General features: G+C 39.4%; 1 protein-coding gene across 17 annotated transcripts in view; it reads right to left on the reverse strand.

The window, feature by feature from the left end:
- LOC127437016 (zinc finger protein 239-like) overlaps positions 1–17,157 on the reverse strand; it is a 105,640-nt gene that overhangs the window by 58,999 nt on the left and 29,484 nt on the right. For 8 of the 17 annotated variants that reach the window (XM_051691626.1, XM_051691625.1, XM_051691620.1 and 5 more), the window contains exon 3: positions 7,060–7,152. The exons of 5 other annotated variants lie outside the window; for them this stretch is intronic. Coding sequence is in view for 6 of the 12 variants with exons in the window: in XM_051691636.1 (XP_051547596.1) it covers positions 7,060–7,152 (93 nt within the window). In the remaining 6 variants the exon portion in view is untranslated. Of the gene's footprint in view, positions 1–5,803; positions 6,441–7,059; positions 7,153–17,157 lie in introns of those variants that run through there. 4 more of the 17 variants (XM_051691632.1, XM_051691631.1, XM_051691637.1 and 1 more) reach the window with 4 other exon arrangements.

Raw genomic sequence — 17,157 nt, forward strand, 5'->3', positions numbered from 1 at the left:
ACAGCCCTTTTTTTTTGGTTCTGCTAGCGGCTGGAGCTTGTTCTGTGGAGGAACACACCTTCGGGACAGTTATGTAGATGAATCTACAATCTTTTTTGTGTTTATTCCGCTTATTGGCTGGAGTTTGTTTTATAGATTCTTTTTTGCTGTGTGATTCTGTCTCACAAAATTTGCATAGAAGCACCGGACTTGAGCAATCCGATGGCAAAGTTGTCGCGGGGGCTCTCATAGGCGTACATGGACTGTTTGAGTTTAGAGGGATGGACATCGGTTGGCTCTGTCATGTGCGTGGTTAATGCGCATGTTTTTTTTTTCTGTTTGTTTGGTTCGGGGGGAAGTTTGGGGTTTGATTGTTACACAAATGTTGGAATGTGGTCTTTATAATCTTGTTTTTGACACACAATCTATTTTTTCTAATAGTCAAATATTAATATGAGTGGATTATCTCTCTCCACGTGGAATGTGATGGGCTGGGGCACACTATAAAAAGAAGGTTATTTATTTTCTAAAATGTAAGAAATGTGATATAGTGTTTCTTCAAGAAACGCATCTTTACCCGCAGAAAGCTGAAAAATTTGGGAAGATATGGGGTGGGAATGTTTTCTTTAGTGCTGGCTCAAGTAAGAGCAGGGGAGTCATTACATTGATAAGTAAACATCTACAATTCAAATTGAGTCATTATTGTTTTAGCAGAAATTCAGGGGCAAAGGTTGATTTTGGCTAATATTTACACACCTAACGCTGATGATCAGGGCTATTTTATAGATCTTGAAGTGATGTTGCAAGCCACTGGCCCTCCTCATGATATAATATTGGGAGGAGACTTTCATCTTTTGATGGACTCAGTCCTTGATCATAGTGAAGCAAAAGTGTGCAAGCCCCCTAGTGCAACATTGATGCTTCACAGGATGTGTAAAAATCTTGGCCTTACAGATATTTGGAGGCTTTTGAACCCATCTGGTAGGGACTATAAATTTTTTCATCAGTCCATAAGATTTATTCTAGAATCGATTTTTATTATATATAAGTCCCTCACGTCATCTGTTGTTGATTGCTCAATTGGAAACATCTTAGTCTCAGATTACACCCTGGTGAGTTTAGAGGTGTTGCCACATACGGAGAAAAAGAAATCATATAGTTGCCGCTTTAATGCATCCCTTTTGCAAAATCCTGAATTCCAACAAATGCTAAAGGCTGAAATCAATGTTTATATGGAGACTAACTGGTCCTTAGTATCTTCTGTAGACGTGGAATGGAAGGCACTTAAGGCAGTTCGTAGGGGTCAGATCATACAGTATGCCTCATTCATCAAAAAATCCCAAGCATGAGAACTCATGGAGTTTGAATGGAATATTAAAAATGCTGAGAACTGACCCGATTGAAATACAGATATAATACTATTTTGTCGCAGATGGTGGAGTTTTGGCTATTCAGGGCAAGACAGTCATACTTTGAGTCAGGGGACAAAGCAGGGAAGCTTTTGGCTAGATATATAAAGCAGACAGAGTCTTTTTCTACCATTCCCTCAGTGAAAAACTGTTAGTGGTGAAATATTTACCTCGGCCATTGATATTATTAATGCTTTTAAAGAATTCTATCTTGATCTCTATAGTTCCACGTCTTCGTCTACTGATACTGATCTCCCTAAACTGACGACTGAGCAAAAAAATTCTCTTGATTCTGAGATAACCTTGGAGGAGTTTGACGAGGTAATTAAGGCCTTACCTGCAGGCAAGGCTCCAGAGCCAGATGGCTTTACCGCTGAATTTTTTAGATCTTATGCTACAGAACTGGCTCCACTTTTGTTAGAAGTTTATACCGAACCATTAAAGAATGGAAAGCTTCCGTCAACCATGACACAAGCCCGAATCAGTCTGATTCTTAAAAAGGACAAAGATCCAAGCGAGTGTAAGAGTTACAGTCTAATTTCCATGATACAGCTAGACGTTAAAATTTTGTCAAAAATTTTGGCTAACCGATTAAATAAAGTTATGACATCTCTTATACATATAGATCAGGTGGGGTTTATTCGGGTCGTAGCTCTTTGATAACATTAGGTGTTTCATCAATATTATGTGGTCAGGGCGAATGATCAGACTCTGGTCACTGCCATCTCACTTGACACTGAATAGGCATTTGATATGGTAGAATGGGATTATTTTTTTAAGGTTTTGGAAATATACAGGTTCGGAAATACTTTTATTGAATGGATTAAGTTACTTTATAGACACCCGTTAGCGGCGGTACAAACAAATGGATTAATTTCAGATTATTTTACTCTGGATAGGGGCACTCGGCAGGGTTGCCCTCTTTCCCCATTATTGTTCTGTCTTGCCCTGGAACCATTAGCAGCCACGATAAGAGAGGATGATTTTCCAGGGGTGATGGCAGGAGGTGTGGGCCATAAGCTTTTGCTTTACGCAGATGATTTTGTTATTCATCTCTGACCCCATTAGATCTATGCCTTGCCTCCACAGGATTATTAATTCCTTCTCTAAATTCTCAGGATACATAGTCAATTGGTCTAAATCTGAAGCTTTGGCTCTGACAACGGCTTTTCAACCGGTTGCCTTCCAGTGGCCCAAACAGGGCATTAAGTATTTGGGGATTTTATTCCCAGCAAATATGTGTGACTTAGTTAGAGTTAATTTTGACCCTTTAATAAAAAGTTTTTCAAGTGATGCGAGTAGGTGGACGTCATTACATTTATCTATGATTGGGAATGTTAATGTTATTAAAATGCATTGTATTCCAAAATTCAACTACCTGCTACAGTCTCTCCCTGTAGATGTCTGCCTCTCTTACTTCAAGTAATTTGATAGCATAGCGAAGACCTTTATTTGGAATGGTAAACATCCCAGATTACATTTCAACAAGTTACATAGGCCGAATGACAAATGTGGGCTAGGCCTACCCAAGATTTTATTTTATTATTATGCATTCAGACTCAGACATTTGGCTCATTGCTCGCTTCCACCTGAGAGAGCCCCTCCCTGTTTTGTATTGAACAGGAAGTTCTGGCCCCTATTTTGCCATTGCAAAGCCTTTCTATCAAACTAACCGGAGAAGTTACACCCCGTTGTTGCGCATTTGCACTCGGTGTGGACAAAAGAGTCCAGAATGTTTAATTCGGACATTTATTTAAATGTTGCCTCGAGCATATGGCTGAACCCCAAATTATGTATCATCAAGTCCCCTTTGTGCTGGTCAGAGTGGATTGGAAGGGGGGTTACAACACTCTGTGACCTATATGAGAGTGGAGTGTTGAGATCCTTTGAAAATTTGGTTCAACATTTTGGGATTCCCAGATCGCAGTTCTGTAAGTATTTACAGCTGCGCCACCTGCTCTGTACTGTTTTTGGGAGTAGTTTATACCTCCCTAAAGCGGTGGATACTCTGGGAGTGGTGATTACTGTTTTTGGAAAAGGTCATGAGGCATCAGTGTATTACTGCCTGCTAATTCAGAGTCTGGGGGACGGAACTTCAAGTTCTCTCAAGAGATTATGGGAGAAAGATTTAAACTTGGTATTGGAGGAATGAGTGTGGCTAGGATTCTAAATAACATCAAGTCTGCATCTAGAGATGCAAGGGTGTGCCTTATGCAATTCAAGATTTTACATAGAGTCTATTGTAAATAGCCCCCAGATTGTATAGGCTTGGTTTTAAAGACACACCCACCTGCTGGCGATGTCAATCAGAAGATGGAGACACAACCCATGTCTTTTGGGGATGTGTTAAGATCCAAGAATTTTGGTGATGGGGTGGTCATTAATATGGAGAATAAGCACATAAAAAACTGGGTTCTAACTAGCGTTATGATTGCCAGACAGATAATTTTAAGGGGTTTGAAGTCGGCTGGAGTCCCCCCATTTCAGGAGTGGTGTTCGGAGATGGGCAGGGTGGCAGCTTTTGGAGAGGGGTCATCCAGAAGACTGGGGAATTTAGACTTGTTTGTGGGGAAATGGGGCAAATATCTGGCTTTTTTGGAGGGGTCGCGGAGAGGGACAGTGTAGAGAGAGGTGTAGTGGATGTGTGTAATTATTATAATTTTTTTTTGTTTTGTTTTGTTTTTTTGTTTGTTTGTGTGTCTATAATTATGTGACCACTGGGGTGCTGTTGGGGGTCAGGCTGGGGTTGGCAATAGTGAGGGTTATATATTGATTTTGTTTGTATATGTTTTGCTTTTCTTTGTTTAATAGATGACTCAATAAAAAAAATGTTAATCACAAATCCTTGTGGGTAAACTTGCGAAGAGCTTTTTACAGAAAGAAGAGTCAATGTTGTTCCACTCAATGCTGATGGCTTCAAACAGTTGATGAGACCAAATATTATCTATAGGGTTTAAATCTGGACTCTGACCAGGTCAAAACATTAGCCTGATGGGCTTGTTCTCAAGCCACTTCTTGGTGGTCTTTGCAGTTTGGGCAGGAGCATTGTCTTGTTGAAAAATAACATCTGATCGTTCCTCTTTAGAAAACAACTTTTCAATTGTGGGAAGCCTTTCTGTAATATTCTTCTGTACTCCAAAGCATTAATTTACTTTTCACAGGTAAGCAGCTCACCAGTACCAGCATCTGAAAAGGCTCCCCACCACACCATGACACCCTTTCCTCCATGCCTCACTGTGATAGAGATACATTCACTATTGTGTTTCTCACCAGATCTTTGAAGACACCTCTCTGGAGCATCACCATGCAACTCAAATTGTGATTCATCACTCCACACTCTGAACCATTCTGAATCAAACTTGTATATTCTGCCAAAAACTTAATTCTATCATTGATGTTTTTCTAAAACAGCAATGGCTATTTAACACATCTTCTAGACGTAAAACCTGCATTAGATAACCTTCTAGTTATTGTTCTTCTCGAAAGAGTCTTGTTTTCTGAGGTCTTGAATTCTGCTGACAGTTTTTGTAGGCTTTTTTTCCTGTCTTTGAGAACTGTAAATTTCAGCGGGTGGTCATTGCGCAACGAAGAGGCTTTGGGCCTTCCAGATCCTTTCTTTCTGGCAACATCACCTGTTGTTTCAAAGCGTTGACCTATTCTCTTAATAGCTGACATAGAAACAGGGATTTTCTCTGCCTTTAGGGTCTTGTAAACTTCCAGCTATGATACAACCCCTGCATGATATTTTTAAAATGTATACACTGCATTTATATTTTTTGGAGCAGATTTTCATTTCCATTAACATAGAGATCCCAGGATTCATCCTGGGAAAAGTCGTTCCTGCAACTGTTCTGGGGACTGCAAAATTTGTTCATTCACACTGCAAGAGCTTTCCCGTAATCTGTGCTCGCATTCATAAACATCCCAGGACATTCCCATAAAGACAAAAGTGGCATTGCTGTGTGACGTTTAATGTACAGCATCTTCAGTTTACTGATAACCTCGTCTTTTCCCTTGAGAAGCCTGCTCCATCCTCTTGTAAACAAATAAACTGCGTACGGTACAACTAAACTGATGTTTAATTTCATCATCTGCATGGATGGCAAGTATCTCCCTGGTCTCTGTGTGAGATTTGCATGATAATTTGATTGATTTTATTCTGGCAGTTAGGCCTACTTTAATTAATAGCTCAAAATAATTTTTGTTTTGTTCAATGTTAATTGTTTTTGTGTTATTAGCTGCTGTCTATCGACTGAAATGCCTCCTAAGGACAATAAAGTTTGAAAGTGATAACCGTCAAATAAAAAAAAATAAAAAAAACAGTATCAAGGTGCATTGCAATATTATGAATATTAAACAATACAGTACACCATATGAGGGGGAAAATAAAGTTCAAGCTCCGACATTCAGTGTGCTGTGGTCTGAATGAAAAATAAAATCCCTTTATTGTCACTCAACCATATACACAAGTGCAACAGTGGGTGAAAGTCTTGTGTGCGGTTCCAAGCAACATAGCAGTATGACAATTACAATAAATATCTGATTTACACATAACACAGTTTACACATCTTGTAACACAACACAATATACATCTAATAATATACAGTATACACAAAATAAGACTGTACACAATAAAAATACACTGTACCCCCTGCCCCCTCCCCCATGTAATCAGTGGAAATATGAAGTGTTGTGTTGACATTCAGCTGTCAGTTGATAGTCAGTTGCCAGTGTGTTATTAAGTGAATTATAAAATGTTGGTCCAGTCTGAGGCTAATAAAGTGTGGTGCTGATACATGTATCGTGAGCAATCAAGAGTTCAAAAGTCTGATTGCTTAGGGGAAGAAGCTGTCATGAAGTCGGCTGGTGCAGGTCCTGATGCTGCAATACCACCTGCCTGATGGTAGCAGTGAGAGCAGCCCATGGCTCGGGTGGCTGGAGTCTCGAGTCTCTGATGATCCTCTGAGCTTTTTTTCCAAACACCGCCTGGTATAGATGTCCTGGAGCGAGGGAACTCACCTCCACGTCAGGTTTGTAAAGCTGTAAATGTAGCTGATTGTTTTTATTATTATTATTATTTATTTAACTGATATTTACAATGGAAACATTAATTTATTTTATATTTTAAAAAATAAATAAATCAGAAAAAATCCTGACACAAAATGCCATGAATGTAAAAAATGGCAATGGTTTAAGACAGCCGTATGTTTTTTAAACCATTACACCGTTAAACTGTTGAATCTCTATTCTGATTCTAACTCTAACTTTCTCCTTCACATGATATGTCATCACTACAACACACTCTTTACGGTATCTGCTCTGCTTTTGTTCACACTGACACATCCCTGGATTGATCCCAGCAATGTTACAGGGTCTGATCATGGGATACAATTCTGGCATTCCGACACTGGCTTGCGTTCACACAGAAGGCTCCCGGCAATATGCTGGGATCAGATCCAGTGTGAATGAGGTTATTGTGTCTCTGTGGCACTATAAAATTCCTCTGTTTTAAGTGGCCCATCTCACAAAACACAACAACACTGACTCAACCAATGGCGTAAGTAGGGAACGGCACCGTTTCATTTTTCGTGGCACTGGTGGCACAGAAATTACACACTTCAGCTTTTAAAAAAAAGACTACATAGAAAAACATCATCCAGGCTTGGCATACCTTTAATAAATCAGTGGTCTGAAGGCGGTGAATGTGTGATTTGACAGTCTGAACGTCTACTGGAAGTTCACCTCGACACATCTCAAGAATCATCTAGATAAAGATTTATTGCAGTTAGTAGAGAGAACGCATGTCAGACTAAATCACTTCATGTGCCTTGATTGATTGGACTGCCATTTGATTGCAAATATAACTGGCAATTAGGGTTTTAAATTTTGCAGTTACTCGATTTGTCTCATCCACAGTTGCTCTTAAGTGTGGACTGTGGGGCTCCCAAACTGGCATATGCTGACATACAGTTGGTACTCATCCAGTTTTTTTGCTGCTGTGATTGCATTTAAGTCAGGGTTTCTCAAACTTTGTTGAACCAAGGACCCCCCTTTTGAACCCCTCTCATAACCTCAAATTCTTCACATACACCCGCCCTACCACCACCATCACAACAAATATGATATTATTTAATGAAAGTATAAAACTGATCTCAATAATGAGTTCCACTGAGTTTAAATATGTATGATTTGAAGCTTGCAGTACGGCCAAGCACTACTTATCTGTTGTGTGAAACTGAAATTGAAGCGTTTCAATTACACTGTCATTGTGGTCGATATAACTTAAAATACATGTTGTAAAACGAAAAACGTCTTTTTTACTGGATGAAGCAACAGCTCTGTGTCTCAATGTTTGTTTGCTACTGTCCAGTCATCCACAGAAACTCCCGTAAATAGCATGTGTAAGTAATACACCCCCCCCCCCCCACCACCACCAATCAGAGAAGTCACTGTGGCTGTAACCATGTGAATGAGCAGATTTTCCCACACCTAAATTTCCGGGCCAAAATCTTTTTTATATAGGCTGTTTGAATACAGTGGATATAAAAAGTCTACACTCTCCTGTTAAAACAGCAGGTTTTGAGGTCACGTGACGCCATGCAAAGGGCAGACGTGTGAGCAACGAGCTCTGCGCACTTTGCTAAATTTTTAATTATTTTCATGTTATAATCTGGTGAATTTTGATACACCCAGTTACACATTTGCTCTTTGATGCAAAACATGGCAAAGAAGTCAAAATCCTCGGGTTCTAGAGACATTAAAAGACATTTACGTGTTCAGGATGAAAGCCCCGACAGACCTACAGACCGGGGACTCGATTTGGATGGCACGGCGGGAGAAGGAATCCAGCGTCAGTTGTCCAACATGTCGGTGATGTTGACGAAGATTCTTGCTGACTTGGAGGATCTCACTGTAATACGTTGATTGATTACGGCGATGGAAACAAAATTCTCTGAGTTAGTTACAAGAGTATCTGATGTTGAGAAACGAATCGATTTTTTGGAATCTTCAGAGAGGGAATTAACCGCTAATCCACACGCGACCAAAGTTGATTTGGAACATCTCCTTGAAAAGCTTGAAGATCTTGAGAATAGAAGCCAAAGGAATAACGTTCGAATTGATGGAATTCCTGGGCATGAGGAGGGCAGAGATATGGTGAAATTCCTAGAGGAGCTTTTCCCGAGTCTGCTCGACATAACAGGCCACAAGCTGGAAATCGAGCGAGGTCCCAGCTCACAAATCTGCTGAGGGAGACAGGCCCCGACTGATTCTGGCCAGATTTCTGAGATCATCCGATAAAGATCTTGTGTTGCGCCAGGTGAGGAGCAAAGGGAAGCTTTCTTGGAAGAACCATAATATTTTCTTGTTCCCGGACTTTGCGAGCTCGACAAGAGAGAAATGCGATTAGTTCAAGGAATGTAAGAAACTCTTACATCGGCGAAAGATTACTTTTGCTCTGTTTCCGGCCAAACTGAGAATAGAAACGAAGGTCGGTCGCAAAGTATTTACATGTCCAAATCAGGCAATGTCTTTTAATGAATCAATGTCTGAGTAAACCATTGGATGTTTCTCATGTGAGTGGGTCGACTCCTGTACTTACTCTTGAGGAAGCTGGGCGTCATTTTGGTTTATTTTTTCTTTTTGCGTTGTTTTGTGAATAACACTTTTCCTTAAATAAATTTTGCATTGAAGTTCCCGGCCAGTTTGAGAGTGGACACTATGGATGACCGCAAAATATCTACATGCTCACACAAAGGATGTCTTTTATGAAGTTGCCGAATTGTGTAGTCATGGTATATACTTTTATGTGGCCTCCGAGTGAATTGACTCGACCACCCGGGGAACCGGGATGCCGGTTTTGTTTCTTTTTGTGTTGGTTCCGCCTAGCGGCTGGAGCTTGTTCTATTGAATAACACTTCTTTGGAACAGCTGTGGATTAATCTGTTCGTTCTTCATGCTTATTCCTAGTGCTGGCTGGAGTTTGTTTTGTTGAGTATTTTTACAGGACAATGGAATGATTACGTCATCCGCTGAACTCATAACAGTTGGCTCACTGAACATTTGTTTGTCTGTCCGAGGAATCTGAACAGTTTTATATCAGCGGAATTTGTTTTGTGGAAGATCACACCTTTGAGTCAGTTCTGTGAATGAATCTAAATGTTCTTTGTGTTCATTCTTCCTATTTGCTGAGTTTATTTTACAAAGTATTTTCTGTTATGTAATTTTGCCTCACAAATTTGTGAGGCAAAATTGTGCAATCCGATGGCAAAGTTGTCGTGGGGGCTCGTGGGCGTTCATGGACCTTTTGAGTTAAAAGGGATTGTCGCCGGTTGGCGCTTTCATGTGCAGGGTTAATGCGCACGTTTTTCTTTTTTCTATTTGTATTGTTCGGGGGGAAGTTTGGGGTTTGATTGTTTCACTAATGGGGAATGTGGTCTGTATAATTTTGTTTTTGACACAATTTATTTGTTCTACTTTATCAAAATGTCAAATGTTAATATAAGTGTACTATTTCTCTCCACATGGAATGTAAATGGGTTTGGGCACCCCATAAAAAGAAGGAAGGTTATTACTTTTCTTAAACGTAAGAAATATGATATAGTGTTTCTTCAAGAAACACATCTCTCCCCGCAGGAAGCTGAAAAATTTGGGAAGATATGGGCTGGACATGTTTTCTTTAGTGCTGGCTCAAGTAAGTAAGGTAAATAAACATCTACAATTCAAATGTCTCAAACAGATTAAAGATAAATTAGGGAGAGTAATTATTGTTTTAGCTTTAATTCAAGGGCAAAGTTTGAATATTTACACACCTAACGCTGATGATCAGGGCTTTTTTATAGATCTTGAAGGGATGCTGCAAACCGCTGGCACCCCTCATGATATAATATTGGGAGGAGACTTGAATCTTTTGATGGACTCAGTCCTTGATCATAGTGAAGCAAAAGTGTGTAAGCCCCCTAGAGCAACACTGACACTTCACAAGATGTGTAAAAATCTTGGTCTTACAGATATTTGGAGACTTTTGAACCCATCTGGTAGGGACTATAAAGTTTTTTCATCAGTCCATAAGATTTATTCTAGAATAGATTTTTTTTTTTTTATATCCAAATCCCTCATTTCATCTGTTGTTGATTGCTCAATTGGAAACATTTTAGTCTCAGATCATGCCCTGGTGAGTTTAGAGGTGTTGCCACATATAGAGAAAAATAAATGATATAGTTGGTGCCTTAATGTATCCCTTTTGCAGAATCCTGATTTCCAAGAAATGTTAAAGACTGAAATCAATGTTTATATGGAGACCAACTGGTCCTCAGTATCCTCTGTGGGCGTGGCTTCAGGAGGCACTTAAGGCAGTTCTTAGGGGTCAGATCATACAGTATGCCTCATTCATCAAAAAATCCAAAGCACAAGAACTTGTGGAGTTGGAAGGAAATATTAAAAGTGCAGAGGCGCTGTATGTCAATGGCCTCAGAGAATTGACCCGATTGAAATATAGATATAATACTATTTTGTTGCGGAAAGTTGAGTTTTGGTTATTCGGGGCAAGACAGTCATGCTTTGAGTCAGGTGACAAAGCAGGGAAGATTTTGGCTAGATATATAAAGCAGAGAGAGTCTTTTTCTACCATTCCCTCAGTGAAATCTGCTGGTGCTGAAATTTTTACCTCGGCCATTGATATTAATAATGCCTTTAAAGAATTCTATATTGATCTTTATAGTTCCATGTCTTCGTCTACTGATGAAGATATTAGAAACTTTGTGGAACCATTAGATCTTCCTAAACTGACAACTCTCTTGATTCTGAGATAAACTTGGAGGAGCTTGACGAGGTAATTAAGTCCCTACCTACTGGCAAAGCTCCGGGGCCAGATGGTTTTGCCGCAGAATTTTTAGATCCAATGCTACAGAACTGGCTCCACTTTTGTTAGAAGTTTATACTGGATCATTAAAGAATGGAAAGCTTCCTCCAACCATGACACAAGCCCAGATCAGTCTGATTCTTAAAAAGGACAAAGATCCAAGCGAGTGTAAAAGTTACCGTCCAATCTCCCTGATCCAACTAGATGTAAAAGTATTGTCAAAAATTTTGGCTAATTGATTAAGTAAAGGTATGACATCACTTATACATATAGATCAGGTGGGATTTATTTGGGGCCATAGCTCTTCTGATAACATCAGGCGTCTCATCAATATCATGTGGTCAGTAGCGAATGATCAATCTCCGATCGCTGCCATCTCACTTGACACTGAAAAGGCTTTTGATATGGTAGAATGGGTTTATCTTTTTAAGATTTTGGAAATGTATGGGTTCGGGAGTACATTTAATGGTTGGATTAAGTTACTTTATAGACACCCTGTAGCAGCGGTACAAACAAATGGATTCATTTCAGATTATTTTACTCTGAAAAGGGGCACCTGGCAGGGTTGCCCTCTTTCCCCATTATTGTTCTGTCTTGCCCTGGAACCGTTAGCAGCCGCGATAAGAAAGGAGGATGATTTTCCAGGGGTGGTGGCAGGAGGTGTGGCGCATAAGCTTCTGCTTTACACAGGTGATATTTTATTATTTGTCTTTGAACCTACTAGATCTATGCCTTGCCTCCACAGAATTATTCATTCCTTTTCTAAGTTCTCAGGATACATAGTCAATTGGGCTAAATCCAAAGCTTTGGCTCTGGCAGCGTACTGCCCAGTAACGGCTTTTCAGCCGGGCGCCTTCCAGTGGCCCAAACAGGGCATTAAGTATTTGGGCATTTTATTCCCAGCAAATTTGTCTGATTTAGTTAGTGTTAATTTTGACCCTACAATAAAAAGGTTTTCGAGCGATGTGGGCAGGTGGGCTTCATTACATTTATCGATGATTGGGAAGGTTAATGTTATTAAAATGAATTGAATTCCAAAATTTAACTACCTGCTACAATCTCTCCCTGTAGATGTCCCCCTCTCTTATTTCAAGGAATTTGATAGCATAATGAAGTCCTTCATTTGGAATGGTAAACCTCCCGGATTGCATTTTAATAAGTTACATAGGCCGATAGACAAAGGAGGGCTAGGCCTACCCAAGATTTTGTTTTATTACTATGCATTCAGTCTCAGACATTTGGCTCATTGGTCACTTTCACCTGAGAGAGCCCCTCCCTGGTTTGTTATTGACCAGGCAGTTATTGCCCCTATTTCGCCATTACAAAGCATCTCTATCAAACTAATCGTAAAAGTTAAGTTACACCCCGTTATTTCGCATTTACACTCGGTTTGGACTAAAGTGTCCAGATTGTTTAAATCGGACACTTATTTAAATGTTGCCTCGAGCATATGGCAGAACCCAAGACTGTGTATTGGCAAGTCGCCTTTCTGCTGGCCAGAGTGGATTGTGAGGGGGGTTGCTACACACGGTGACCTAAATGAAAGTGGTGTGTTGAGATCGTTTGAAAACTTGGTCCAACATTTTGGGATCCCCAGACCCCAGTTTTATAGGTATTTACAACTGCGCCACCTGCTTTGTACTATTTTTGGGAGTAGCACATATCCCCCTAAGGAGGCAGATGCTTTGGGAGAGGTGATTGCGGCTTTTGGAAAAGGTCATGAGGCATCAGTGTACTACTCCCTGTTAATTCAAAGTATGGGGGACGGAGCCTTAACTTCTCTCAAGAGAGTATGGGAGAAAGATTTAAACTTGGCATTGGAGGAAGGAGTGTGGGCTAAGATTCTTAAAAACGTTAAGTCTGCATCTAGTGATGGAAGGGTGCGTCTTATACAATTCAAAATGTTGCATAGATTTTATTGGACCCCCTCTAGACTGTATAGGCTTGGTCTTAAAGACACACCCACCTGCTGGAGATGCCAATCAGAGGATGGAGACATGGCCCATGTTTTTTGGTGGTGTGTTGAGATCCAGAAATTCTGGTCGAAGGTTCAGAATTTTGTGTGAGACGTGGTGGGCACTCAGGTTTCGTTTTGCCCCAGATTTTGTGTTCTGGGCGATGGGGCAGTCATCGATGTGGGGGATGGCCATATAGAGAACTGGGTTCTGACATGTGTGATGATTGCCAGGCAGGTTATTTTGAGGGGTTGGAGGTCAGCTGGTGCGCCCCCATATCTGGAGTGGTGCACGGAGGTGGGGAGGGTGGCAGCTTATGAGGAGGTGTCATCGGGAAGATGGGGTGGCTTGGATAAGTTTATTTGGAAATGGGGCAGGTATTTTGAGTTTTTGGAGGGCTCTGTTGAGAGAGTAGTGTATTATAATTAGTATGATTATTATGTGTGTGTATGTATGTGTGTAATATATATATATATATATATATATATATATATATATATATATATAAAATGTATTTATGTTTGTGTATATATATATTTATTTATTTTTTATTATTTTTTATTATATATATATGTATATATGTGTGTCGGTTGGATTTTTATTTCTATACATTTTCTTATGTTTGACCACAGGGTTGTTTTTTGGGGGGGCGGGGTCGGGGACGGGGGGTTGTGGGGTTTAAATGTTGATTTTATATATGTTTACATTTCATAGCTAGTGTATGATTGAATAAAAAATGTTAATTACAACAAAAAACAAAAAACAGCAGGTTTTTGTGATGTAAAAAATTAAACAAAGATAAATCATATCAGAATGTTTGCACCTTTAATGTAAAAATTACAACCTATGAAATGCCACTGAAAACCAAAGTGACATTTCAGAAAAAAAACCTTGCATAGGTTGTAATTTTTACATTAAAGGTGAAAAAGTCTGATATGTTTTATCTTTGTTTCATTTTTTACATCACAAAAACCTGCTGTTTTAACAGGGGTGTGTAGACTTTTTATATCCACTGTATGTTGTTCTAAACTTCTGTTATTTCTTATTTTTATTCTACTCAATAGCTTTATATTGAGTAATTTTTTATAGCTTTTTTTCATGCTTATTTGATAACAACATTGCAACACAACGGTCACGATTCAGGCATTTTCCACGGACCCCCTGGCGATTTGAAAAGGACCCCCGGGGGTCCCTGGATCCCAGTTTAAGACAAATTTAAGGAATAAGGCATGAGAGGCCATGCTATATTGTGAATATATTCACAGCTAAAGGGTCGACGTGAAGCCTTTGCCTTAGCGTTTAATCTTAATTGAGTTGCCTTAAATTTTTTATTTAATGAATATCGCAGCATCTTTGTCGTTGTATCACCATTTTTTAAAGAAACAACATTACAGCTCTCAAGAGTTTTTCTTCACCACACCTGCCAATGACGAGGACCAATGACAGTAATAAGGTGTTTAGCCGGTACAAGGTTTTCCTGAAATTTTGCACTGGGCAGCTGTTATGAACCACTGAAACAAACTCAAAGACACCTTTGTTTTGCACAGATTTTCTTTTAAGTTACTTCACACCCATTTGTTTTTCACATGAAGTATGCCTTTAGCAGTGGTTTTCACCTCACCACTTTTCCATGATGCCATTTTTGCACAGTGTCTTTCTGATAGTTATGAACAGTGACCTTAATTGAGATGAGAGAGGCCTGTAGTTCCTTGGATGTTGTCCTTGGCTCTTTTGTGACTTCCTGGATGAAGTCACTGGCTACTGGGTGAGACCTTTTGCAACTTCATGCTGCTAAAAAAGTTGTATTTAAAGGGATAGTTCAACAAAAATGGAAAATTCTCTCATCCTTTCATTCACCCTTATGCCATCCCAGATGTGTATGACTTTCTTTCTTCTGCTGAGCACAAACAAAGATATTTAGAAGAATGTATCAGCTCTATAGGTCCATACAATCCAAGTGAATGTGTACCAAAATGTTGAAGCTCCAAAAGCACATAAAGGTAGCATAAAATAATACATACGGCTCCAATGGTTAAATACATATCTTCAAAAGTGATATGATAAGTGTGGATGAGAAACAGATCAATATTCAAGTTCTTTCTTTACTATAAATCTCCACTTTCACATTCTTCTTCTTGTGTTTTTAGCAATTCTCATTCTTTGTGCATATCACTATAGAAGCGAACGTGACAATATTAAAAATAGATAAATATATTTTCAAAGAAATGTAAAAATTAAAAAAAAAAAAATTACTTAGAAATAAATAAATAAATATTTTAATCGGACATAAATAAGTATCTCTATTGAATGAATGAAATGGAGGTTGCAGAGCTTGCACTAGAAAAAGTCTGTATTTTTTACTTTGGCGGACTTGGATCTAAATATTCCGTCTTGCTCTTTAGCCGTCATTCTTGTTTTCGTTTCATAAGTACTGGGGCTACATCCATTGATGGCATATAAATGACAATGGATATATGTAATAAAAACAAATAAATAATAATACATCTTATGTTCAAATTTGATAAAACCAATGTGACAGACAAAACTAGGGTGACAGTTCTATCTGTCAATCAACCGATGCTCTAAAACAGTGTTTCTCAACTGGTGGGTCACGACCCAAAAGTGTCGCAGGTCTATTCAGACTGGGTCACGGACAGCAGGGAAAGAACAATGCCATGGTTCTCCCTTGAAGATTTTTCGGCGGCTGCCCAAGTGATAGCCTATTTAGGACTGCCGAGGCAAATTTAATGATAATCTCGCAGCTAAAGGCTTTTCATCTGCACTGCGATATTTTCGAGGTGCGATTTATAGCTTTCGTGCGAATGTAACGGAACCAGCTTGCGATTATGATCTGCTCTGCTCTCTGGCACTCACGCAACAACTGTGCTTCTCTCGATATTGCGGTGCACAGACCTCAAAACTGATGAGATCAATTTCAATTCTAGCGAGACTTTTCTAGTTTAAAGCGTTACGGAGAAACTCAAGTCAAACCTCTCAAACAGTAAGCAGCCCGGACATGCCAAACAGCACTGAGGAGGAAAAGAGCAACACTGTGCTATGTTCTACTTTTTTTTTTTTCATTACACATCACCTTTACAAAATTGTTTTATGATTTTACATGAGTAAAAGTAACTGATATATTTTTACAAAATGTTATAGCTTCATATGAAATAAATCTATAGGTAGAATCTATTACACATCATTTTTATATCAACAGTGGCAGTTGTAGTTAAAGTTTCAATGTGTTTAAGCTAGTATGTTTTTCATATATACTACAGTTTATTATTATTATTATTATTATATATACACACAACAGTTAGTTCCAGTCCTCGAATCTGAGTGGACGAGAGACGTTCCATGAGCACTGATGGTCTCACACCATCAGCACTCGGACGCTTCACTGTGTGTATCACTCCGCTTGTGTTCGTGCTAAACTAAAGTGTAAGAGCAGTGCAGATGTGTTAAGAGCTACTGTATGTGTCTCTTTACATGTAGTATTTTTTTTTTTTTTTACATTGCATATGTTAGCCAGCAGGTGGTGGCAAAAGATAATGTTTGTGTGTAATATGAGCCAGTTAGGTGACGTGAAGTGAATCCATGTCAGTCAGTGTTTACATCCAACAGCACTCCATGATCGCTTGTATTACTACTACACTACTAAAGCTAGGAAATAGCTTTAAACGGCTTTAAACGAACAACTTCAGCATTAAGGCTCATCACAGCTGAGAGACACAACAGACTGATTAATTACACAACTCAAGGCGCTTACCTTTTATCTGACTTTCCACATTGGGGAGGACGTGCTGTTTTCTATAGTGAAAGACTTTTGTGCACCGGCTACCGCGAAATAGGGAGAAATACCCCCGCTTGGACGGCTACTTTTCCACTGAGAAAGCTGATCTTCAGAAAGCTGACAGCATCTCTGCTTGGGAGTGGCAACAGGTCTCTCTCTCTC

This window comes from Myxocyprinus asiaticus, chromosome 47, assembly GCF_019703515.2.
Source record: "Myxocyprinus asiaticus isolate MX2 ecotype Aquarium Trade chromosome 47, UBuf_Myxa_2, whole genome shotgun sequence".
NCBI classification, from domain to species: domain Eukaryota; kingdom Metazoa; phylum Chordata; class Actinopteri; order Cypriniformes; family Catostomidae; genus Myxocyprinus; species Myxocyprinus asiaticus.